The sequence below is a fragment of the Hypanus sabinus genome, chromosome 12, assembly GCF_030144855.1.
Source record: "Hypanus sabinus isolate sHypSab1 chromosome 12, sHypSab1.hap1, whole genome shotgun sequence".
NCBI lineage: Eukaryota > Metazoa > Chordata > Chondrichthyes > Myliobatiformes > Dasyatidae > Hypanus > Hypanus sabinus.
In genome coordinates this window covers 77,984,060-78,011,685 of record NC_082717.1, presented here as the reverse complement: position 1 = coordinate 78,011,685, position 27,626 = coordinate 77,984,060, and the positions used below count along the sequence as shown (strand labels likewise).

The 27,626-nt window shown below is 38.8% G+C and overlaps 1 protein-coding gene across 1 annotated transcript in view; it reads right to left on the bottom strand.

Annotated features, from left to right (window-relative positions):
* Positions 1-5,920: 5,920 nt before the first annotated feature.
* fermt1 (FERM domain containing kindlin 1) overlaps positions 5,921-27,626 on the bottom strand; it is a 79,529-nt gene continuing 57,823 nt past the window's right edge. The window contains exons 12-16 of the mRNA XM_059985250.1: positions 24,822-24,928; positions 22,757-22,978; positions 15,890-16,014; positions 14,876-15,017; positions 5,921-7,909 (exon numbers count right to left, since the gene is read on the bottom strand). Coding sequence (XP_059841233.1) covers positions 7,736-7,909; positions 14,876-15,017; positions 15,890-16,014; positions 22,757-22,978; positions 24,822-24,928 — 770 coding nt within the window. The 3' untranslated portion in view covers positions 5,921-7,735. The remainder of the gene's footprint in view (positions 7,910-14,875; positions 15,018-15,889; positions 16,015-22,756; positions 22,979-24,821; positions 24,929-27,626) is intronic.

The following is a 27,626-nucleotide window of genomic DNA, read 5'->3' as shown; positions in this document are numbered from 1 at the left end:
GTTTGGAAAATGAATTACTTGTAGGATTCTTGGAAAAGTCCAGAGGAATTAGAAAGTGGATGTAATGATTACTGGGCTACAACTGATAAATGGACAAGAGTCAGATGAGCGGAATGGGAAATTCAGAGTGGCATTCAGTCCGGTTTTAAATAATGGTGTCAATTTAAGATTCACAGTGGAGTTTCAGGCAGTGGTATTGAGGAATTCAGTCACAACTATTCATTAGGTTTACTGTGTGCAGCTGAAGAGGATAAATCTAAAATTCTGCACAATGACAACTAAATTATGGACACCATTAATTATGTCAAACAAAATTTATTAAAATAACTTTTTTCTGAAGTTTATGATGATAGGTACCAGTATTTTATTTCTATTCAGCTGTTTAAATCTGGTGGAGTTTGACTTAAAGCTGAAATGGAGTCTGTTACAAAACTTTAAAATAATTTACCAAATTGGTTGCTAATGTGTCGTAACAAACATCTGACTTATTGTTGCACAAAGAATCAGAATCTATGCACTGTGAACACTACAAGTGAATTAATTTACAAGTAAGATTTTAAAGATTTCTGGCAACTGAGGGGTGTTTGTTTTAATGTTTCCTGTGCCTACTGCAGCCAGATACCGATGTAATTCAGAACTGCAAAAAGTAAGTTTCTGAACAATTGATTCAAATCCTTGAACATTACCAAGTCCAAATACAGTATTGGATACTTAACAGTATCTGTTTTGTATTTAGGCAATGTTTGCCAGAGTGTTAGAACTACATTTTGAATTTTTAACATTTCACCGGAATCTCTGGAAAAGGCAAATGGGAATTGAATGTTGTAGTGCTTCATTGGTTCTGGAAAGAACTCAAATCTATGTTCAAACCCAGCAGTAGGAATGTTTGCAATTACTATCAGAGCCAGATTGGTAATACTAAGTATTAAAGAAAGCATATTTGTTCGATGATATTAAGTGTTTAGAATTGTGCTTTTTTTTAAGAAATGGGTAAAGAAGTTTTTTTAGGGGTGTTGTGATCCAGCTCCTGTGATTCTTTCCTTTTTCATATCTTGCAAGTGTATCTTGCAGTAACTTAATATTAGATCCAGCTACAAAGGTTTTCTACACATGCAAGAAGCCTTCAAATGAAATACCAAACAGAAAAGTCTGGTTTAAAAAAAATGGTAAGATACGATGCACTTTAAGAAGCTGTATAGTGAAATCTGATAGATAATATCCCAAGAAAGATATTAATAATGAATTGATAAGTTATTGATAAAAGAGGCATGTTAACCAACCAGGAATTTAATTTTCCAAAAGAGAGATTTTTGAGCTTATTTTTGCTGGATGCTTGCAGCTGATCCAGTTTCCCAGAATTTTGTGTGTACAAGATTTGTATTAACTTTAAATCTGAAAATCTTCTTTTGCTATGTTCTTCTTGAAACTAGAAGAAAATCATTAATTAAATGGGAGGTCTGGCTATATATGTAAGATAACAGTCTGCAAATTTGAAAATAATGTTTCTATTTCTAAATAAGTACTTTTAACTTTAAGCTAGTTTACTTATCCTTAATACTTGATGTTCTTTTGAACATTGTACTTTAAAGTACAATGGTTTGTGAAAGCTGTTAAACCCTCCCCAATAGCCCTAGCAAATGTGCTTGCAAGGATATTAGTCCCACTTGGGTTTAGGTGTAACCTGTCCTTTTTTCCCTCTTATGGGGAAGGTATGATCTGTACAAAAAGGATGATGGGTTTCACCTGAACCTGAGGGGGACTAATTTCTTCACAGGCAGGTTTGCAAGAGCTGTTGGGGAGGGTTTAAACTAACTTGGCATGGGGATAGGAGCCAGAGTGATACGGTTAAGGATGGGACAGGTGGTATACAAGTCAATGCAGTGTGTAGTGAGCCTGTGAGGATGGATAGGCAAATGATAGTTCAAAATTGCAGTCATTGGGATGAGGTGGAGCGTAACATGGGCCAAATCAAAAAAGGTAATGAATTCAAGACAAAGTGTTATATTTGAACACTCACAGTATATAGAATAAAGTAGATGATCTTGTAGTGCAGGCACAGATTGGCATTTATGGTGTTGTGGGTATCACTGAAACATGGCTGAAAGAATAGCATGATAGCTTAACATCCAAGGATACACCGTGTATAGATAGAAAGGAAAGGCAGGTAGGTTGAGGGGGGCTGGTGGCTCTATTGTTAAAAAATGAAATAAAATCCTTAGAAAGAAGTAACAGGATCAGATGTAGAATACTTGTAGGTAAAGTTAAACTACATGGGGAAAAAAAGACCCTGATGGAGTTATGTACAGGTCTCCAAGCGGTAGCCAGGATGTGGGATATAAATTTCAATGGGAAATAGAAAATGTATGTAATAAGGGCAAAGTTACTTTGTTATGGGAGATTTCAATATACAGGTAGATGGGGAACATCAGGTTGGTGCTGGATCCCAAGAGGGAATTTGTAGAATGCCTATGAAAAGGCTTTTTAACGCAGCTTGTGGTTGAGCCCACTGGGGAACGGTAATTCTGGTTTGGGTGTTGTGTGTAGTGAACCAGATATGATTAGGGAGCTTAAGGTAAAGTAACCCTTGGGAGGCAGTGATCATTGTATGATAAAATTCACCCTGCAGTTTGAGGGGGAAAAAGTCAGATGTATCAGTATTATAGTGGAGTAAAGGGAATTACAGAGGCATGAGAGAGGAGCAAGCTGAATTTTCTAGGGGCAATTGGGAAGGTGTAGGATAGATACATCTAAAGATGAAAAGTATTCTAAAGGGGGGATGAGGCAACTGTGGGTGACAAGGAAAATCAAAGACAGCAGAAATGCAAATGAGAAGGCATGTATTATACCAAACATTAATGAGAAGGTAGAGGATTGGAAAGCTTTTAAAAATTAAAAAGCAGGAGTAAAGATGAAATATGAAGGTAAGCTAGCCAAAAAGTATCAAGGAGGACACTGGATATATAAAGTGTAAAAGAGAGGTGACAGTGGGTATTGAACCACTGGAAAATGACACTGGAGAGGTAGTAATGGGGGACAAAGAAGCTGTGGACAAGCACAATAACTATTTTGTGTCAGTCTTCACTGTGGATGATACTAGCAGTATGCCAGAACTTACATTTGTCAGAGGGCAGAAGTGAGTGCAATTGCTATTACTAGGAAGAAGGTGCTTGGGAAGCAGAAAGGTCTGAAGGTGGATAAATCACCTGAACCAGATGGACTACACCCCAGGGTTTGGAAGGAGATAGCTGAAGAGATTGTGGAGGAATAGTAATGATCTTTCAAGAATCATTAAATTCTGGAATGGTTCTGGAGGACTGGAAAATTGCAAATATCACTCCACACTTTAAAGGAGGGAGGCAGAAGAAAGGAAAATTTAGGCCAGTTAGCCAGACTAAAGCAGTTGTGAAGATGTTGGAGTCCATGATTAAGGATGAGGTTTTGGGGTATTTGAAGGCGCATCATAAATTAGGCCAAAGTCAGCATGGTCTCCTTAAGGGGGAATCTTACCTGACAAATCTGTTGGAATTCTTTGAGGAAATAACATGCAGGAAGACAAAAAAAAGTTAGTGGATGCTACTTACTTGGATTTTCAGAAGATCTTTAACAATCTGCCGCACATGAGGCTTCTTAATAAGAGCCCAAAGTATTACAGGAAAGATACTAGCATGGATTGAAGAATATTAGACTAAATAGTAGACTATTTTCTAAATGGGGAGTAAGTCCTAAAATCAGAGGTGCAAAGGGGACTTTAAGAGTCCTGTGCAAGATTCCCCAAAGGTTATCCTGTAGGATGAGTCAGTGGTATGGAAAGCAAATAAAATATCAGCATTGATTTTGAAAGGAGTAGAATACAAGAACAAGGATGTGATGCTGAGGCTTTATAAGGCATTGGTCAGACCACACTTGGAGTAGTGTGAGCAGTTTTGGACTGCTTATCATAGAAAAGATGTGCCGGCATTGGAGAGGGTCCAGAGGAAGTTCACAAAAATTATTCCGGGAATGAAAAGCTTTGCATATGAGGAGCATTTGGTGGCTCTGGGCCTCTTCTCATTGGAGTTTATAAGAATAAAGGGTGGGGGGGGATCTAATTGAAACCTATGGAATATTGAAAAGCCTAGTCAGAGTGGATGTGGAGAGGATGTTTCCTATAGCTGGTGAGTGTAGGACTAGATGGCAGAGCCTCAGAATAGAGGGACATCCATTTAGAACAGAGATAAGAAGGAATTTCTTAGCCAGAGGGTAGTGAAACTGGAATTCAATGCCATGAGCACCAGTGGAGGCAAAGTCAATGTATATTTAAAGCAGAGGAAGTTCTTGGTTAGTTAGGGTGTTAAAGGTTACAGGGAGAAGGTCGAAAGAGTTAATAATTCAGCCATGATCAGACTCAATGAGTTGAGTGGCCTAATTCTGCTCCTATGTTTTAAAGTACCCTTTAACAAGGTGCATTGTAACTCACCAATACTAAGTATTGAATCAGAGTTCTTGAGTCAAGATATACAACCCAACCTATTTATTGCTGTCTTTTTCATCTTCCACCATTACAACTCTTTCCTCTCCCACAATAAAATTAAACTTTTGAGGAATAATACAACAATAGCAGGAATCCAAGCAACAGAACATATTTAAAACTAAAGCAAAGTTTCTATTAACTGGGAATTATATTGAAATGCTAACGCTCTTGCTTATTGTCGTTATTAAACTTGAGTTCAAACATTTATTAAACCAGTTTTAAATTTCTGCACCAGAAGTATATTTAAAATGGTCAGCACTGGACTTGAGAAACTGGACTCTGATAGGCTGAGTAACATACTGCTAGAGTACTGGCGACATCTTTATCCTGTTCCTTTCACTCCTTAATTGGCTTTTAGCTAGTATGACCTGTTGTCTTTTGTAAATCTCAAAGGTAAAATTGGATTTCCTACTTTTTCCAGTAGTGGTCTTGTGTTAAAATAAATCTCATTATTTTATTTTATCTTATAAAACTTCCCACTGGTCTGTTTTCACTCTATGTCCAGAACATAGTGGGTAATGTAACAGTAAAGTATAAACAATTTGTACTTTACATCTGTGCTACAGAACACTGCATCAAAGTTTAGCTCACAATGTGTTAAATGGTCCTATTCATGTGCCAAAACTATGTAAATCTATGCATGCACAATACTTCCAGAGCCGATTCTGATGACAGGATTGCATTCTTCCTCCACAGGAAGCCAATGTTATACCTAGAGATCCTCATAAAGGCTGCACATCCTGTTAAAAACTAACACTTTTGAGTTTGCAACTTTAAGTATAAATTTGTTACGTATTAAATGTTCTTTTAAAAATAACCAACCAAACTGTACTGATCCTGGTACAGGAAGGATGAGAAAGACTGGCTCCTTTCCAACTGACTACACTTGGGCCCATACCGCAAGTTCTTCTCCACAGCATAGTCAGTGCTTGTTCTACTTTACTCCTGTGCTATTTTAATATTTGCAAAGGCTTGCTCCTGTGATCCTTGCTGCTCTTTAATGTTTATTCAAAGTTTCCTGTACCAGGTCTCACTTTTTTTTAAGGCATGTGTTGTCTTCGCATCCCACAGTTGCTTCCCAGGAACTAACACTGGTGGAAGTTAAAGATGAAAAAGTGGACATGGATGAAGAAAGCAGTACAGAGAGTAAGACAGCATTGTAAAACCAAAGAGGGCAGGGTGGACAGAGGAAGCAGTAGCCAGGTGTGTGTGTGTGTGAGAGAGAGAGACTGCAAGAAAGGAAGGTGAAAGATTTAGAGAGGTAGTCAAATGGTCGTGTATAAATGGGACTATTGAGTGAGAGATAAGTGTGAAGGAGGAAAATAAAGGAGAGATTATCTGTTTCTTTTATGATACTGATTAGAAGTACCTTGATGGAGTTAGCTACAAAAAGCTTTCTTTAACAACGGATCAGAATAAGGTTTATTAATCACCGGCATGCATCGTGAAATTTGTTAACAGCAGCAGCAGTACAATGCAATACATGATAATATAGAAAAAAATAAAATCAATGAAAAATAGTGCAAAAACAGAAATAATACATAAAAAAAGTGAGGTTGTGTTCAATATCCATTTAGGAATCGTACAGTAGATGGAAGAAGCTGTTCTGATTCGCTGAGTGTGTGCCTACAGGCTTCTGTTAGATTGTTAGCTTTTATAGTTGAGTATGACATGTTGAGACCAATTTCGTTGTGGACTTTAGTAGGAAAATATAAATCTTGAACTCAGCCCTATTATGGAAATATGAAAATAAAATCTTAACAGAAAAAATCCTATCCGCACTCTATCTGCAAACTACTGTGGCACCAGTATTTTCCTCTGATCTTCCCTATTATTAAAATGAATGAATCCTTAAGCGGAATCCCGAACCAAGCCTTCATCCAAATTGTTAACTTCAGCCCACCCATCTTCATGCAATCAACAGGAGGAAGTCATTCAACTCATGGAACCTGTGTTGGCCATTTCAAAGTGGTTTCTCAGTGGCCCTATTCTCAAGCCTTTCAACATGATGCTGGTTAACATGGCATATTTCCTTTCATGTTTGCCTTTGAAGTAGTTGAGAACTTTAAGTGTAATGCTGAAGAATGTTTGCTGGAGATCTGAGGTGGAGAGTTATCTATAAGTTGCTGATCTGGGTTTTGCGGAATGTTCTTTTATCTGCTCCATATGGTCCAGTAATGTCTTTGCTGTTGCTGATTAGATTTTTAAAAACTTGGTTTGTTTTTTTCTTTATTACCACCTCATTGTTTCTAGGAGAACCGGTTTGGTTCTCTGATCCAAGAACATAGCCAACAACTCGGATCTTATGCCTTTCCATTTAAGCATATATCCTATCTAAAACCAGCAGATATCTCTTTTGGCAAATAGGTTTTGCTTCAAACTCCTAGTAACTTGAGGTTAGGAATGTTAAAGGTTTGGCCTACTGCTAGCATTGCTAGTAGGTCACTTTAGCACTGGCCTAGGATGGCAGCTCTCTCCATGGTTCCCCCACAGGTTTTATAGCAGAGCTGGAGCATGCAGAGGGCAGACAGCAGGTCTTCTGAATATCAACAATATTTTTTTATATTTTAAGAGAAGGAAACTTAGGGAAAAATATTTTTAGACCCGTTTTTACACAGTAGCATTTAAAAACTTGGTAGAGAAGCAAAAATAGCATGTGCACGTGTGATTGGGCCATTGTCAGAGTGAAGACTCAGCAACAGAAATAAGCAGCTTTTCTCACAGCCAGCTCTGCAATTCTTTGTTGCTGACACACAAGTCGGAAGCCTCTGCTGCTGAACTGACATGATTTGTGGAAAATAGGGTGCTCAGCTTTTAAGGAAGGTCAGCCCTATTATTAAATAGTATTATGTTTTGTTTGACGCTCATAATCATTCCCAAGGATAATGCACACTGGTTTCCTTATGCTCTTTTGTTTATTACCCTTTTCGTTATCTGTCCATTCAGTGAGTATGCACATCGAGGTTAACATGCAAGGATTAAGCCGTGCCCTTTCTCCCCCACTCACGAGACAACAGCTGAGCACAGCACACACTCTGTAATCAGTTCAAAGAGTTTATAATACTTAACTAAAATTTAATAATTCTTGGTAGCTCTTATAAGCATAGGTAGTAGCTATCAAAAGTATAGTATACCTGTGTATGTTACAAATAACCTGGCTTTGTAAAGTTTGAAATTTGCCTTTTCTTTTGGAGGTTACAACACAGCTTCAGGGGGTCTTTAACATTAATCCCGACCACCAGTAAGTTTGTGAAACAGTTCTTCATCCAGCGTTTCATTTTGATCCTTGGAACGTGTTGACAGAAAGATATATCCTCCGATGTACTCATGGACAATCTTGCAGTCTGCACTGAGGCATGTGAGTGCTATGGCCATACTCTGATCAAATTCAATTTCAACCTGAAATTAAGAAGCAACAACTTGATAAGGGGGACGGTATCAGTTTCCTTTACATTTTTGTCTAGCGATTCAACAACATTCCCCTAGATGGCACTGTCTCCTCGAGAATGCTGCTTACTGGTTGTGGTAAGTAAAGGGGCAATTCTTCATAACTTACAAAGGTTGGTGTTAAATTATAACCATAACTAAATAGGAAGAGAGTCAAATGTTTTATGTTTTTGAGAAAATAGTTGTTGAATTATAATCAATAATTTTGACTAAGAATCCAGAATGTGGTGATTTGGTCGACTTGCGCTTACTTTGGACGAGGGTTATGCACAAGCTTGGCCTTGGCACTTTCTTCCTATGAAGTCCTGCATCTTAGATGAATCAATTCTATGCCCTCTCTAAATGGCATCTCCCATTGGCATGATGCTACTGACTCTCAGCACCAAGATCCCAATTTTACTTCTGATTTCAAATGCGGTCTATGTGGAGTTCGCAGTTTTACGCCAACGCCAGTTTCTGTAGTTTTCTCCCACACGCCATATGCATCCTGGTAAATTTACTGGCTACAGTAAGGTAGCACTTCATATACATTGTTGCAAAAAAGACAGGGCATGAGAGTGAATGTTGCAGAGATATAGGGGAGTAGACCAGATGGATTGAACAGTGGCTTTGGTACCCTAATACATCCTTCTTATCCCTCCCAAGAAATAATTCTTAGAGTTGGACATAATACTTTAGATGGAGCCTGTGATTTTTAAGGGTTCAATACGATCTTGTCTATATAGTGTATCCTGTTTATAAAGGTAAAGATTCCAGATTATTTTAGTAACAATTCAGATGTGTTATTAGTCTTTTTAGTTATATAACTAGGTACACATTATAAAGCTATACAATTGTGCTCAGGTTTTAGTCCCTTAAATGTCTGAAAAGTTATTTACAACTAAAGCTTGATTTAGCATTGCCTATCATTCTGTTGTGATTATTAATAAGAATTTTGAAATCAAAATAATGCTGTTCTCCAATTTTACTTATCAGTTATTTGTCTTAGGTGGTCAATGGTGTGATGCTAAAACTTCTGATATTGTGTTTAAGGTTAATTTAATGTAGTAATCTAAGGTTCAATTATTTTTATCCACATAAAACAAGAATTTCTAAAAATTCCAATACATGAGATTCTGGTTAATTGGGGCAGCTGCTTATTTGGGACAACTGTTAAAGAACAAAAACTAATTGAGAAAATAGCTGGGATTGCATCTTGAAGATGTAGAGGATGCAAACACTGTATGAAGGCAGTCCATTATCTACACTAGGTGTCTGGTGATATTGTTCAACTCAGTCAAAAGAACGTGGCAGTGTATACTGGATAAATTCCTCTGTCGATAACTATTAGGAACTAATACACACTCTTGTAGTATTGGTAGTATTCTGATTTGTTCTGTATTTCACTTAAATACATAATTTTGTTACTCAGTTAAATGGTGGTTTGCCTCTTTTATTCCTTTTTAACTGTTGCTACAAAACTTCAGCTCATCTGGGTAGCTGCTTAATTGGGCAAAATGTACTGGCTCCCAATATGTCCCAATCAACAGGAATCTACTGTATTTGGAGAGGGAAGTAATATTTTAGCACTTTCAAAAAAACATGTGAAAGCACAAAATGAATTTAATGAAGAGGAAGTATAACATTTCTCTGTATAGTGTTTTAAAATCATTTAAGTATTCCATTTCCCTAAGCCAGTGTTTCCCATAGTGGGCGATATTGCCCCCTGGGTGATAGGGGGCATTTGGTAACACGAGGGGTGGTTTTTGAATAGTAATGTGACACCTGTATTTGGCGTATCATGAGAAATCAGGGCTGAAGAAATCATTATTTTCAGGCCTGGCTTGTACATTATTGTCATTCATTACTATTGTACTATATTAGCTTGTACAATTTCCATACTCTAATCACACAGTGACACAAATCATACGAATTAGGGCATGGTGTTCAATGGTGTAAAATTCAGAATCTGCCCTTTCAAATAGTCTTGACCATATTTCTCTAGCCCATAGCCTAACTGAGATATCGCTGCTTCACTTTATGTACCTTCGGGCAGAGAATTCGTTTTTGCCTGAACTATGACGACACCATATCTTTCCCCTTTATTGTTCACGGTGACTGAGATTGCACTTAAACAATAGGGATTTGACCATGGTTGTTAATCCATAATGAAAATGGCAGACCAAATAGACCAAATAGAAGAGTATACAGTATATGGTGCAGAGTGTCTGAAACATGTATTTATACCAGCACCTATCAACCAACAGCAATCAATATGCCTGTTGTGTGAAAAAAAAATTCTCCAAATGAGGTAATGGAACCGACCAGGCTCCTTGAACACTTGAAGAGAAAACACTCTGATAAAGTAACCAGGAACTTAGTTTCAGTCACTTTGTAAAAACTTTCAGAAATCGAAAACACTTCAAAACATGTTTACCAGCACTTCACAACGAAACAGTGAAGGCTTGTGTACCTCATACAACATTTCATTGCATATTGCTAAATCTGGAAAGCCCCATGCAATTGGAGAAGAACTGATTCTGCCAGCAGTAAGGGAGGCTCTGAATATGGTTTTGTGTAAGTCACCAGACCAAATAATTAAAGCAATTCTGCTCAGCGACAACTCCGTTCAAAGATGATAGATTAAATGTCTGAGAATGAGGAAGACTCGTTCTGCAATATACTTAGGAGAACAGAATTTGCTCTGCAGTTAGATGAGTTAACTTTGCCATGCAACAAAACTTCCCTTTTAGATTATGTTGGCTTCTTAAAGGATGAAAGTGTGGTTCAAGAGTTGTTATTTGCAATGGGATATAAAAGGGGAGTCAATACTTAGAGTTGTTGAGCAATTTTTCCAAAAAAAAAACATGATATTCTGCTCACCAACAGTCTGGCTTATACAACAGATAGGGCATCATCAATGACAGGATACTACCGGGAGGGTATTACATTCTTAAAGAAGTCTGTACTTAACATATTTACTATTCATTGTGTAATTCACAGGGCAACATCTTGTCGCAAAAAAACTAAGTGATTAGCTGCACAAGTCAATAAATATTGTTATTACAGCAGTAAGTAATATCAAGTTGTATGTTCTCAGTTCTCAGCCATTTTGAGAGCTTTGTTTTGAGATTGATGAACAGATGGAATGCTTGCTGTGGTACACAGAAGTCACGTGGCTCTCAAGAGGAAACTGTCAGTGACACTTCCATGCGCTTTTTGAAACTGAAAATTTGAAGACTTGAATGTTTCAGTAATCAACTCAAGACTATTAGGCATGATATTGCTTATTTGTCAGAATTATTTGCAGTTTAATGAAATCAGTCATCAATTGCAAGGAAATATGAATCTTAACATCAGATCAATCATCTCCACATTTCTGTCCGCTAACCCTATTTAAATGCAATATTGGCCTTTGCGAACTTTTCCAAGTTACTGAGCCTCTGAGTTGGAAGAGAACGAAAGAATACTGGATAATGATCTTCAAGTATACTGTGCCCACCTGGGTGAGCTGCATAAAGACATATCAGAGAGAGTTCAAGAACTTCTCTCGATCCAAATGTCAGATTGAATTATAAATCTATTTCTGAACACTTGTACTGAGGAAGTAAAACAGGAAGGATGGAGGAAGAACTAATTCTCACTACAAAATGATGTAGAGCTGAAGCCAAAGTTCATCAAGATTTTTGGTTGTGGAAAGAATTCTCTGAGCACCATCTTACACCGTGGAAAAGGGTCAATGTTCTACATTGCCTTCCAGCACCATATTTTCAGTGCAGTTGCCCAGCTTATTTCAAAGCAATGAAACGGACTGCAAATTACTGAATGCAGGGATTGGAGACTCCTGAGTGACATTCAGCCTGATGTTGAGAAGCTAATAGCACACACCAAGCCCATCCATCTCATTGAAAGGTGAAAAGCAATGTCGTGAATAATTGGTTCCAAAATTGTAATTAATGAAATAATTTTATTTGAACCTTTGAATAAATTTTTCAAATTATTTGTCACTGCTTTGAATTTGCAGTTCCTATTTTCTTTCACTGTGCATCCTTATTCAAAATTCTTTTATAGCTTTTATGTAACGTCTGGACATTGGGAATGTGGTTTGGGAGTCAAGGGGGTAGTAAGCCAAAATGTTTGAGAACCACTGGTCCAAGCAGAAAAAATATTTTGTAATAAAAATCAATGAAAGTTGAGGGTGTTTACACTAGAAGACTTAGGAGCAAAATTAGGCCATTCAGCCCATCAAGTGGGCTCAGCTATTTCACCATGGCTGATTTATTATCCTTCTCAATGCATTTTTCTGCCATCTCCCTGTAACCTCTGATACCCTGCCTAACCAAGAATCCATTAACCTCTGCCTTAAGTATACTCAATGACTTAGACAGCTCTGATGGCCATGGCAATGAATTCCACAGATTCACCACCTTCTGGCTAAAGAAATTTCTCCTCATCTCTGTTCTGAATGGATGTCTCTCTATTCTGAGGCTATGCCCTCTGATCTTAGACTCACCCACTATGGGAAACAGCCTCTGCACATCCATTCTATCTAGCCTTTCAATATTCAATAGGTTTCAATGAGACCTCCCTTGTTCTTCTAACCTCCAGTGAACACAGGCCCATAGCCATCAAACACTCCTATATTAACCCTTTCATTTCTGGGATCATTCTCATGAACCTCTGGACTCTGCAATGCCAGCACGGCCTTTGTTAAATAAGAGGCCCAAAGCTACTCACAATATTCCAAGTGTGATCTGACCAATATCTTATAAAGCCTCAGCTTTACATCTTTCAATTTGTATTCCAATCCTCTCAAAATGAATGCTAACATTGCATTTGTCTTCCTTACCACCAACTCAATCTGCAAATTAACATTTGGGGAATCCTCCATGAGGACTTCTAAGTCCCTCTGCCTCCCTCAATTTTTAAATTGTCTCCACATTTACAAAATAGTCTACACCTTTATTCCTGCTGCCAAAGTGCATGAGCATACACCTCCCTACATTATATTCCATCTGCCATTTCTTTGCCCATTCCCGCAATCTGTTTAAGTCCCACTGCAGCCACCAGCTCCCTCAATAATAGTCACCCTTCCACCTCTCTTCGTATTGTCTACAAAGTTGGCCACAAAGCCATCAATTCCTTCATCCAAATCATTGACATACAATGTGAATAGAAGTGGTCCTAATACCGACCCCTGTGGCATACCACTCGTCCCCAGGAGCCAACCAGAAAATGCCCCTTTGCTTCTTGTCGGTCAGCCAATCTTCTATCCATTCTAGTACCTCTCACATAATACTACGGGCTCTTATTTTGCTAAGCCCCCTCGCATGCAAAACTTTGTTAAATGCCTTCTGAAAATCCAAATAACATCCACTGAATCTCCTTTGTCTATCCTGAGAATTACAACAGATTTGTCAGGCAAGATATCCCCTTTAGAAAACTAGGCTGACTTTGGTCTATTTTACCTTGTGCCTCCAAGTACCCCAATACTGCATCCTTACCAACATCTTACCAACCACTGAAGCCAGGTTTGCTGGCCTGGAATTTCCTTTCTTCTGCCTTCCTGTGACATTTGCAATTTTCAAGTCCTCAGGATCCATTCTATTGATTGATTCTATTGACTCTTGAAAGATAATTACTAGTGCCTCTGTAATCTCTTCAGCTACCTCTTTTATAAACCTGGAGTGTGGTCCATCTGGTCTGGCGACTTATCTACCTTCAGATTTTTCAATTTCTCAAGCACCTTCTCCTTAGTAATAGCACTTCTACCCCTTCACACTCTTGCGTTTCGGACATCCCCATACCCATTCTTGTCTCTTCTTAAATATCTGAAAAAAAAATTGTATCCTCTTATATTATTGGCTTTTTTCCAGTTGCCTTCTGCTGGTTTTTGAAAGCTTCATAATCCTCTACCTTCCCATTAATTTTTGCTATAAGTCTTTTTTGCTTTTATGCTGTTTTTGACTTACCTTGTCCGTCACTGTTGCCTCATCTTTCCTTTAGAGTGCTTCTTCATCATTGGGATGAACCTTTCCTGTGCTTTCCAAATTTACCCCAGAAACACCAGCCTCTGCTGCTCTGCTGTCGTCTCTGCTACAGTCCCCTTCCAATCAACTTTGGCCATCTCCTCTCTCATGCCTCTGTAATTCCCTTAACTCCACTGTAGTATTGATACTCCTGACTTTAGCTTCTCTTTCTCAAACTGCAGGGTGAATTCTATCATGTTATGATCACAGTCTCCTGATCAAATGTGGGTCATTACATAACACCAAATCCAGAATTGCCTTTTGCCTCATGGGCTCAACCACAAGCTATCCTGTAGGCAAACTACAAATTCCCTCTTGGGGTGCCCTTTTTACATAAATTTTCTATCTTCTGTTGAATTTGTAGCCCAAAACCTGGCTACTGTTCGGAGGCTTGTATATTACTCTCATCAGGGTCTTTTTACCCTTGCAGTGCCTTAACTCTAGCCATCTTCCAATTCTATGTCACCTCTTTCTAAGGATTTGACTTAATTTTTTTTTAAACCAATAGAGCAATCCTACCCCCTCCACCTACTTTCCTGTCCTTTCAATACAGTGTGTGCATCTTTGAACGTTAAGCTCCCAACTATGCTCTCTCAGCCACGACTTGGGAGATAATCCACATCGTACCTGCCAAACTGTAACTGCACTACAAAATCATCCTCCTTATTCTGTATACTGCGTGCATTCACATAAAACACTGTCAAAATCAAAAACCCTTTTTGATTTTGCCCCCCCCCCCCCCACCACCCATTACACTTTAACTCCTCCCATGGACAAGTCATTTGCTTAGGGGCTACTGGGACAGCGAAGCCTGAAGTGCCAGAAGGGTCTGATTTGCGCTGTATTGCTAAATAACTGAACACAAGCCCGTTTATGTGATTGAGAGAAGATCGAGTTAGATGCAACTTACCTGTCTGATCTCCCAATTGACATTCCACTGTTTTATGTTGCTATATCTCCAAGTTACGACAGGATCTTTTGTAGCCATATCAATTCTTATTAATCGGTTGTAGGAAATCCCTAACAGTTCATCCTTTTTGGTTCCTCTAAATCTGTGCAAGCAAGTGATTGTGTTGGCTTTAAATGGAAATGTTCTTTGTTGCATTCATTACAGTTTTATCTATAATGTTTCTAAAGAAATACTGCTGGATCTTAATTACTTGCAGAAGTATAACAATTAATTGTATTCATTAAGGTTTACACAGAACAGTTCAGCACAGGACAAGCTCTACAGTACACAATGTTGTACCAAATGAACTAAACCAAAGATTCCCAGTTAATCTAATCCCTCTTCCCTGCACATCAATCAAATCCCTCCCTTCTCTATATATTCACGTGCCTATTTAAGATTCTCTTAAATGCTTATACCATTTGTTTCTACCACCATTACAGGTCTTTGCCACTCTGCATGGAAAAAAAAACTTGCCTCAAAAGATATAATCTCCCTATCTATGCTTTGCTTAATTTTATAAGCTTCCATCAAATCTCCCCTCAGCCCCTGCAGCTCTAGAGAAAACAAGCCCAGCTTATCTAATCTCTCCTCATAGTATGTGTCCTCGAAAGGTATATGTAAAAATGATAAAATGATCCTTTTCTGCATCTCCTTTGTTCTGCGGGGTGCCACGGTAGTGTAGCGGTTAGTGTGTCAGAGTTCGAAGTTCAGTTCTGGCATTCTCTGTAAGAAAGTTAGTATGTTCTTCCTGTGAGTGCATGGGTTTTCTCCAGGAATTCTGGTTTCCTCCCATAGTCCAACGACATACCAGTTAGTAGGTTAATTGGTCATTGTAAATTGTCCGGTGATTAGGCTAGGGTTATATCTGTGGGTTGGTGGATATGTTCCTCACTTTGTCTCTAAATGATGAAAATACAAATAATATTAATAAAAGCATTTTATGAATGCTCCTGTAGTCTCATCATTACTCACCTGACTACAAAATAAGAAACTCCAAACTCTGGTAGCGACTGCCATGCCTGGATGAACCTCATCTTGGCTTCCACCAAAGTCATCTGTGCAACATTTTGATGAGCTTCTAGGATGCGTGTTGTCAACTGAAAACAAATCACATGTTGAACATTTGGTTTAGCAACTGTCGTCACAAACGCTGCTGCATAGATGGTTGGTAGCAATCAATATGCTGCATAGTAGCATCACTGCATTGTACTCTGCTTTTCAAATTCATTCCATTTTTCAGTACAGACTCCAAACCCTCTTATTTGGGATATTTTGAGCTCATGCAAACTAATTAATTTCCAGCTCAATGACTCCAGTTTGACCAGGGTAGCTTTCTGGTAAAGTGGGTCACAGTTCAAAGTAAATTTATTATCAAAGTGCATATATGTCACCATATACAACCCCGAGATTCATTTTCTTGCAGGCATACGCAATAAATCCATAACAGAGTCAATGAAAAATTGCACCAACTTAGACACTCAACCAGTGTGCAGGTCAACAAGCTGCAAATACAGAAAGAAGTAATAATAATAAATAAATACACAATAAATATCAAGAACACGAGATGAAGAGTCCTTGAAAGTGAGTCCATAGGTTGTGGGAACATGTCAGTGATGGGGCAAGTGAAGTTTTCCCTTTTAGTTTAAGAGCCTGATGTTTGAGGGGTCATAACTATTCCTGAACCTGGTGTTGTGAGTCCTGAGGCTACTGTACCTTCTTCCTGATGGTAGCAGTGAGAAGAGAGCATGGCCTGGATGCTACTTTCCTGTGACAACGGTTCATGTAGATATGCTCAATTGGTGGGGAGGGCTTTACCCGTGATGGACTGGACTGTATCCACTCTGTTTGTATGTAGAAATATAGGTAGAATGAAGAGTCAACACTCATTCCTGATGTTCCTTCCCAACTACATAGATTCCATGGTATATGTCTATGCAACTTAAGGTAAAATTCTCATTAAAAGGGTCCTTTTACATGAAATGATTCTAACATTAATATACATATGCTACAACTTCTAAAATCCTGTATGGTTACATTGACAAGCATATATAAAGGGAAACTAGACAGCTGATATTTAGTGGTTTGAGCAGTGTCTGTGAGGGAAAGAAGTTGTTGACATTTCAGATCTAAACCCTACATCAGGACAATAGCAAACATGAGGAAATCTGCAGATTCTGGAAATTCAAACAACACACACAAAATGCTGGTGGAACACAGCAGGCCAGGCAGCCTCTATAGGGAGAAGCGAAGGGTCTCGGCCCCAAACGTTGACAGCACTTCTCCCTATAGATGCTGCCTGGCCTGCTGTGTTCCATCAGCATTTTGTGTGTGTTATCAGGACAACAGTCTTGACCAATGCTGCCTAACCCAGAGTTCCTTCAGCAGATTGTTTGTTGCAAGTATAATAAATTTGTTTCTATTAATGTATTGACTATATAAAATCAGAGGTTATTCCAGCATTCAGAAACTTTGTTCCCCATATACAGTCTTTCCCTTTGTCCACTAATCTGATGTCAATGGGTTGTGATGTGGTTTTACACAAGGATTTAGCAGGGGTAGAACCACAATTTATCATTGTATGAAGGAAGACTGCTCTTTATCCATGGCTGTAGATGATATTGTATAAAAGACCTGTTAGGGTGTATTCTGGAGTTAAGTGAATATAGCAGAAATTAATTCAAAAAAGAACCAGCTTTCAGTTCTTAACATGGATCGTAAAGTGCAAGTAGTAAACTGAAATTAAAAGCACACTGTTACCCTGTCTGCAGAGCTGCCCACAAACTAAAAGATATAGTTTGCAAAATGGTGACCATCAGCCAAACACTAAGACAATAGTTAGATGATACTGTCCGTTACGTCCCTGGTGTTTAGGGCAGCAAACATTAAGACAATGGGGTTGCATTATTGCCCCGCATCAGCTATGGGTTTAAGGAATTTGCACCATTGTAAATGTAAATAAGTTCAGGAAAATATCCCAGTCAAGGTATCTGAACATTCAGAGGTGTCTTCCACAGTAGGTATGCAATTCAATTCAATGCAATTTATTGTCAAAATAACATACTGAAGTAAACGATGTCATTGTAACTATATAAAAAAATACTGAATCACCTTCTGTTAGACCTTAAGAATATAAAAATGTGATGAACTTTTGGGTTTGAGAGCCTCTAGCAAGAACATCTCCAAGAAAATGCCTAGTTGTCGTGCTGAATAAAGACTTCTGTCTCACCAGCTTCAGTGTCTCTCTGGTGACTTCAATCAATAAAAACTATAGATAGAAGCAGAGAGCTACAGAGGGATGCAAGCAAGTTTAATGTAGTTGCAAAACTGGAACATGGAGCCAAAGTTACGCCTCAGTATTTAGGCCTAAGGGAGAAACAGCATTTTCCGTTTTGAGGCATATAAAGCCAGGAAATGCTGGAAAGACGCAGCAGGCCAAGCAGCATCTGAGGGAAGTAAATCAATTAATATTTCACGTTGTAGCACCTTTGTTAGAACTGGGCAAGAACAAATAGTTTGCTCTGAGTTGTAGAGAAGATGGGAATGAGGTTAGCCCTGGCAAGGGAATACCTGTGATACATTGGGGCTACAGTTGCTGGAGGGATGTTGGTACTGGGTCGGTCAGAGGGTGGCATGATAGTATGATGTGTTAAAAGTAGCAGGTCAAACTGTAAAGATCAAAAGGGAGACTATCTACATACAGCTAAGTTGCAGCAAAACATGGTCATTTCTGACACAGGAAGCAGTTTATCAGAAGTTCCTGAATGCAACATCAAGTGTGGAGGATAACAATGTGCTTAAACAATGAAGGGAACTGGTTCAAGTTTATTGCTATCTGACTGTACGTATATACAACCAAATGAAACAAAGTTCCTCCAGGTCACAGTGCACCCACAAAGCATATCACTCTGTACTCTCTACGTTTCCAAATTTTGTGCCTTCAGATACTTTGGAGAGTTTATTTGAATTAGACCCTTTTCAAAAAGGGCTTATTTCAAAACTTTATAATATAATTATGAAGATACGTTCAGAGCCCCTTTATAAGACTAAACAGGGTTGGGAAAGAGAGCTTAGTTTTAGTATTTCTAGTGAGAATTGGGATAGAATTCTTCAATTAGTTAATACATCATCGTTATGTGCCAAACATTCATTAATACAATTTAAGGTTGTACATAGGGCCCATATGTCCAAGGATAAATTAGCTCATTTTTACTCTCATATAAGTCCTATTTGTGATAGATGTCATTCTGAAATTGCGTCTTTAACTCACATGTTTTGGTCGTGTTCATTTTTGGAGAAATATTGGAAAGATATTTTTGATATTATTTCTGCGGTTTTGAATATTGATTTACAACCTCATCCTATTACCGCAATTTTTGGTTTACCAATGTTAGATTCACAGCATTTATCTTCTTCAGCCCGTCGAATGATTGCATTTCTAACTCTGATGGCTAGAAGATCTATATTGTTGAATTGGAAAGAAATTGATCCTCCCACTGTATTTAATTGGTTCTCTCAAACTATGTTATGTTTAAATTTAGAAAAAATTAGAAGTGGTACTTTTGAGACTTCTATTAAATTTGAAAAGTTATGGAGACCATTTATTCAACATTTTCATATGATGTAATATGACCCTGTGCCAAGTACATTTGATTTCCCAGCTTTTAGCTTATGTATTTTGAGAGGATCGGAAGTGACGGCATTGATGAATACTTATTTTTGTGAGATATTATAAACAGCCCACTTTTTTTTTCCTTCTCTTTTGTTTGTTTGTTTTTCTTTTATATTACTTATTAGTTATAGTTATTAGATTAGATTAGTTAGTTTTGCATTATATAATTTTTTTTTTGTTTTTTTTTCTTTCTTTTTTCTGTTTTTTTATATTATATATTATGAAATATTTAGATTTACTATGTCCATACATATATCTTATGGCTTATGTCTTGGTAAACTCATTTATATTGTAACTATTATGTATGTTTTTTTTTCATATGTAATGGAATGTGTATGTTGGTAATTTCTTTATCAATATATCATCTGTATTCTGTCCATATTACTAATATTAATAAAAAGATTTAGAAAGAAAGAAAGAAAGAAAGAAAGAAACAAAGCATATCACACACAGCACATAAAACAAAATGTCACCATAAATAAATTAAAAATATATAATTCAGAATGAATGTAGTTTGCAGCACAGGTAAATAGTACAGTAAACAGCTCATTATCCCAGCGACGAGACCTCAGTAGTGACTCACTAGTCTCACATCCGGAGGGAAGAAGCTGTTATCCAGTCTGGCAACCCTTGTCTTCTTGTCTTGATGTTCCTGTACCTCCTTCCCAATGGGTCAAAGAGATTGTGGCACGGGTGGTAGGGATCCTCAACAATGCTTTGGGCTCTTAGTCCACAACCCCTCTTGGTAAGTGTAACAAACCGGGGGGGGGGGGGGGGGGAGAGAAAGAGACCACAGTAATCCCCTCGGTGGTTTTTAACTGTCCTCTGTAGGGTCTTGGAGCTTCCGTACCACACAAAGATGCAGCCAGACCAGACACACTCAATGGTGATCTCTTGGAAAGTTGTTAGGATGGGGCAGGGACCCTAGCATGCCTCAATCTCCTCAGAAAGTGCAGATGCTGCTGTGCCTTCTTACTAACGAGAAGGTGTTCTGGATCCAGGTTATGTACACACCAGAGAACTTTGTGCTCTTCACTCTCCCCACAGCAGCGCCACTGATGTCCAAAGGAGAGTGATCCAGTCACCAAACCTGCATATGTTAATGTAGTAATTGTAGGAAGCCACCTCCCTGAGTATTTTACAGTCTATGCTTTTGAAACTGTCCTACAACGCAGCTTCTGGTTAGGTCATGATCTCACTGTAAAATAGTTTGACTCATTTAACCAGTGGTCCGTATGCAGGAATTAGCAAATTAGATATGTGGTCTGAGCATCTGAGGTGAGGTCGACAGATGGGGGATGTTGTGGGCAGTCTTATAGGCTCCACGATTGCTGATATAAACCAGACCTAATAAATTCTCCCCTCTGGCTGCTAAGTTGACATGCTGATGCTGTTTGTCAAGCTTGCACTGGGCTTCATTACAACAGGGCAGAAGGCTGCAGACAAATCGAATCAGAGTGGGATTGAAGAACTGAAGTACCAGGCAATAGGAAGCTCTGAGTAAACATGGCCACTATACAAAACAGATGCTCAAACTGTGTTTAGTTTCTCTAATGAAGAACACATTGTGAATACCAAATGCAATACACTAGATCACGTTGATTTAAATGCCAGTAATTCACTGCGAAGACTGAGCCCACTGGCTGGTGGGCAGGGAAGAGGCGATAGGCCCCTAGGCTGCATGGGAGTGCTATCATGGTGATGGAAAAGCAGACCAGGGAGACCGTAGTGAATAGTACTGTGAAAGGGGTAGACACATCTGATGGTGAAAACTTATTAGAACAACTTTGTGAAGGATATTGTGTTGAATGTGAGGGCCAGAAGATCTCTATTCTTACTCTGTCCAGATGGAGAAGGTGAGAGCAGTGGTATAAGAAATGATGTAGTCAAGATATCGGTCCACAATGTGGGGAAAGTCTGGCTGACATTTGAGGCACCTCTGCAGAAAGTCTTATCATCACTGGAAAGATGATGGCAATAGAGCAATCACAGGATGCAGTGGGAGGAAGTATATACAAGGATAGCTGTGGGAAGAGTTGGAAATAGACAAGGTAAAGATAAATACATTGTGGAAATCAGCAGGAAAAGTAATGAAATTTGGCTCCAGCTCATTTACTCAAGCAAAGGTTTCCATTCACTACAGCTAGTAGAAACCATTTTTAAACCATACATACAATGGAAAAAATTTCATGTGAAAACCCACGCATTAGTCCAAGAATCAGGGTGTCTTTTATAAAGATTCAAAGTAAAATTATGAAAATAAATTCTGGCCACTGTACTAAACCCGGACTGTGGCAGATCTTTAATCTATTTTCACCCAGGCATAATTTTAAACTGGGCATTAACTGAGGCTAGTACATCCCACCTGCACTTCTGTAAAATGGTTGTTCGGACACAGAAATGGATAAGCACATGAACACAAAGAGATTGTGCAGATGCTGGAAATCCAGAACAACACACATAAATGCTGGAGGAACTCTGCAGGTCAGGCAGCATCTACGGAGATGAATGAAGAGTCAACTTTTCAAGCCAAGACCCCTCGTCAGGACTCAGGATGGACAAGTACAAATGCTTTGCAGAATCAAGTTACGAGAATGGAGTGTATCATCTCTCTTTGAAGAAATAATGCACCAAGTTAACTAAAAGTGATGGGCATTCAGATTGTTATGTAATGAAGGAAAAAAGTCTTAAGAATTCTGTAATGACACAGGACACAGAACATGCCCTTGGTGTCTGACATTGTGCCTTACTAAACTATTCCCTTCTGTTCACACAAGTCTAAATCCCTCCACTCTATGCTTATTCTGCAATACATAATTTCACCTGACATTTTGGGCACCATGATAGTGTAGCAATTAACGTGACACTATTACAGCTCTGGGAGCTCCTGAGTTCCAAGGTCAGTTCCGGTGCCGTTCTGTATGGTTTTCCCCCAGTGCTCCAATTTCTTCCCACAGTCCACAAACATACTGAGTTGGGTAACTGATCATTGAAAATTGTCCTATGATTAGGGCAGATTTAAATTGCGGTCGCTGGGGCAGTGTGGCTTGAAGGGCCAGAATGTTGTACCAAATTCACCCTGTGCTCCGAAATCAATAAATTTCATACAATAAGGAGAGCAAGGCTGAAGTTACAGCATAACACTTAAGTACTTGACTGTATTTTAGTACCTGTTTGGTTTTGAACCTCTTCAAATATCTGGGTGAGACCAGTGATTCTGGATTCATCTCCATGGTGTTTGGGTTGTGTATCATGTGAGGTGAGGAATTTACATTCTTCATCCTTAAGAAGGACTGGATGTTATACATCTCGGTTGGGTATGAACTGTCAGCCATTGTCTTGCCCTTTGAAGCCAGTCGAAAGGCAGCCATCCATTTAGCATATTGTACTTCCTGCAGTCAAACACAGGTGTTCTGTTAATTTGAATTTTAAAAAAATACACGAAAGGTAGAAAGCACAGTTAATTTGAACGTACAGTAAATTTAGATGGACAATATGAAACATCCACTGGCTCACTGAGTCCACACAGATTGTCAACCACCGTTTTTTTAAAAACATAAATCCATTAGTAATCCAAATTTATGTTCTTCCCACATTCTAATCAACTCCCTTCTTTCCTCTCTCGCTCCAAACACACAGACACGGATTCTACCGCTCACTTCCATATTAGGGAAGCACACTGACCCACACACCTTTGTGACGGAGAAGGAAACCCACACAAGGTGAAAATGCAAACAGCATGTAGACAGCAGCTAAGATCAAGGTTCAATGAGATCTCTGGCACTGCCAGGCCGCAGCCCTACAGACGATCTGTGTCACTGAAACATAGTTAGCAAATATGATTCTGAGACCACAATGTCCAGAAAAAGAAAATTATCTATGCCTGGCATGTAAAGCAGAAATAATTCCATATAAAACAAAGACTGTATGAAAGAGTTTAGTTAGGTCTCAGCTGGACTATGTCAATCAACTGGTGAAGGATTTACAGGATCTGGAAAAGGTTCATTGGAGGATCACTAGAATAAAAAGTGGTTATCGTGATAAATCAAAGCTGTTGAACTAGCAAATCACTCACTGCCAGGTTAAATTGGAAGGATTTCCTCCTCTCATCCAACATCAGCATGATCTTCATGATTTCAACAAACCCAGGGACTGTAGCTAATACATCAAAGTGCTGGCTTTGGTTGGAAACATGGAAAAGCATAATTCCCAAATATCTGTTGGTTCACATAGTTATCCTTATTCCTTTTGGTTTTAAAGATTCTAGAAAATATCTAAACCTAATGAATATAGTCGAACTAGAAAAGCTAATATAATGTACAAATGTGATAATACTGTATGTTGCAAAATGATGTACATAACTTGAGAGAAAGTATTATACATCTTTCCTCATAATAACACCTTTTTCAAGAGCAGTTTGGAAGGATGATAAATGATGGGTTTAATAGTGACAATGCTCAGATCCTGATCAATGAAAGAACAAAATTCATTGAGGCCTGTCCTTGAGTATTGTGAACAGTTTTGGGCCCCTCATCTTAGAAAAGATGTGCTGGCATTGGAGGGGGTCCAGAGGAGGTTCACAAGGATGATTCCAGGAATGAAAGGGTTATCATACGAGGACCATTTTATGGCTCTGGGTTTGAGCTGGAATTCAGAAGGATGAGGGGGGATCTCATTGAAACCTTTCGAATGTTGAAAGACCCAGACAGAGTAGGTGTGGGAAGGATGTTTCCCATGGTGGGAGAGTCCAGGACAAGAGGGCACAGCCTCAGGATAGAGGGCGCCCTTTCAAAACAGAGATGCAGAGTAAGTTCTTTAGCCAGAGGGTGGTGAATATGCGGAATTTGTTACCATATGCAGCTGTCGAGGCCAGGTCATTGGGCGTACTTAAAGTAGAGATTGATAGGTTATTGATTGGACCTGGCATCAAAAGTTACCGGGAGAAGGCCAGGAACTGGGGCTGAGGAGGAGAAAAATAAAAAGGATCAGCCGTGATTGAATGGCAGAGCAGACTTGATGGGCCAGATGGCCTAATTCTGCTCCTATGTCTTATGGTCTAAAATAGGACATTACATTATTGGAGATTTCTGCTCAACATGTAAGCTTCAGTCTTCATGTCTATGTGCTTGTTCTTGTCATCACAATTAATTCTAAGTACTGTTCTGGCTGGTAAACATCACTGCTCAACAAAGGTAATATTTCACTAGCATTAATGCCTATGAATCAAATACTTACATGCTGACATTTTATATATACTTCATTCATGCCATCAGACACAGGAATCAGCAGCTTGATCCCAAATTTCTGCCCTGCTATGTTCACATCTGGAACAAGTTCACATCCTGTATTAAGCAAAGTTTCAAACCAAACAGTTAAATGAGGGATGTAAAGTGGAAGATTTTTTCAGATGTTCCTGCATGGTAAATATGGAAGCATTTGAAATAATAAGTGCTTGATTTTGTATGTGCTGCAGAGTTACTTTCAGGGACTCAGCAATTCATGTTCGTGTGCGTGCGTTTGTTTGTTTGTTTGCCTGTTAATTAATTAATTAATTACTCTTTGTGCGATTTAATCGAGGTGTCAAGGCCAAGGGAGAAGGACGAACCAGTCTTCGACTCACGACTCCGCGAGTTTCACTCGCTTCAACAATGAACTGACTCTGCAGCTGTGGCCTGCGACCATCAGCAGGGGCCTCAATGTTCAACTGGCTCATGGTTATGGACTCACTTCCGGGGACTCTGTGGTCAAGGTACTGAACATTACTTGTTCACTATTTTATTGTTTGCATGATTTGGTCTTCTTTCCTGCACATTGCACGTTTGATAGTCTTTGTTGTGTGTTTCTTTTAATGGGTTTTATTATTTTTCTTTTTTTGTGGCTGCCTGCGAGGAGATGAACCCCAAGGTTGTAAATGGTATACATACTTCGAGAATAAATGTACTTAAAGTAAATGGTAAGCACAATCAGGACTTTAGGACCAAATGACATTGCATTTCACTTTCCTTAACAAGGATAAATCACAATTTAAATGGTGTTACTTTGGGGAGTATTGATATACAAACAGAACTGGTGCTTTCTGTTACACCAGTCATCTCAGGTGCAGCAAGCAGTTAAGGCACAGATTGGTATGTTGGTTTTTGAAGCAAAACAACGTGAGTACTTGAGCAAGGAAGTCCTGTAAAAATTATACAGGGTCTTGGTGATGTTACAACTGGAGTACTGAATACAGTTTTGGTTTCCTTGGAGATGATATACTAACCACCAAGGGAGTGCAGTGATTGCTGGGAAGGTGGGACTGTCATTGAAAGAAAGGTTGTATATGGCAGAGTTAACAATGAAAGGAGAGCTAACTGAAGCTGAAATGTTCTGATGGGGTTGGAGATACTTGATGTGAGTAAATTGTTCCCCCTTGCTGGGGTGTCAAGAACAAGGTCACAAGTGGTGCAATGTTGAGGACTGATCAAAATTGCCTCCATTCAGAAATTGGTAAATTTGTGGAATTCACTAACTTGCTACTTAGAAGACTGGAGAGGTCAAGTCTCTTGATTTATTTGTGAATCAGTGTATGAAGAGAGAGTAGGGACATGGTATCATGAAAAGAGGCCTGTCATTACTAAACTGGATGGTGAAGCAGGCTTCAATCATCTATTTTTCTGTGCATCTCTGCAAACTGAATGCACATGAAAAATGGAAAGTTTATCAACATCACAATAGACTGCATGCCAGCAACACAGCCCATGCATTGGAAACCAAACCTACTTGTGTGGGATCTAAACAACACGGTTTAACTGTATCTTTGAGGATTTCTTCATGCAAGATGTTGACGTGATCACCTCAGTTGTTATGGTAGCCCAGAATACTAATCAACATTCGGGAAAGGACTTGACAAACGTCCTTGAATCATCCACCTCCCTCCACCCAGTACTGATCTGCTCGGGGTAGCCACCTCAGCTATTATGATCTCCATATGGTCATCAGGGATACTATTGGTAGCGACCACCTCTGTACTTGTCATATTCATTCATCATCAGCTACCAAAAAATGTCCAGTGGTATCTGTAATTGAACGTGTCTGCTTTAACAACTGCGCTGGTTAATGACTTAGGAATTATGGATGTGTAATGCACGCAAACACACAAAGCTTAATGAGTGGCACTGGATGGTAAAAATGGGACTTCTCCCCCTATTTTTAGAGTTTGAAAATATACACAGATTTCTAGGCTGTGGTACTCATGGAATTGTTCTAATTCTAAAAGAACTATTTCACTGAGAGATAATGGTGAAAATACTCAGGGCATTGACATCTCTTTTACACTGGGAGCAGGATTTCAGAGACTTGATGTTGGATTTGAAGAAGCAGAAGCAAGCACTTTGAATCAGGGGTTTGAAGATTTCAATCTCGAAGGCTAGCATTTCAAAAGGGCATAGTGGCCAGATTATCACAGAGAACTGGCAACTAACCTTTCCAAAATTATAAACTGGCTGCAACGTGCCTTGGCATCCAATGGTTCAGACAGGACTTACATACATTATGACAATTTTTGGATTTCTTAAAAACTTTGATGAAATCTGAATGTCTTAGAGATAAGGTGAGAAATATAATCAGAAAACTTCTCATTTCACAGTAGGACTTCTCTTTCCTCCCCCAAAATCTTTGCTTTCTGCTTTCAACAGAATTATCTTCCAAAACTGAGGAATGACTGACAAGAAAATGTTTATCCTTCTCCTATATTTTTTTTTAAATTGTAGTTGTAATTTAACTTGTCAGTGAAATGCCTGCAGGTTAATTCAATTTTTGAACAAAATTCTCTTGTTGCCTTACAACTCTCCAGCCATTTCGTTAGTGTAGCAATTTAATGGACCAAGGTTTTTAACTAATATGGTGAGCCTTTAAGAGCAATTAAATGACAACCCAATACTTAGCAGAATTGAAAGCACCATGACTATTCCATTTGAAATGTGACTACTCAAGCAATATTTGGGACAATGATTTGGTTACCACCAGTTTTCTAAATTTTGCCTTTGCTATGTTTAGTAGTGC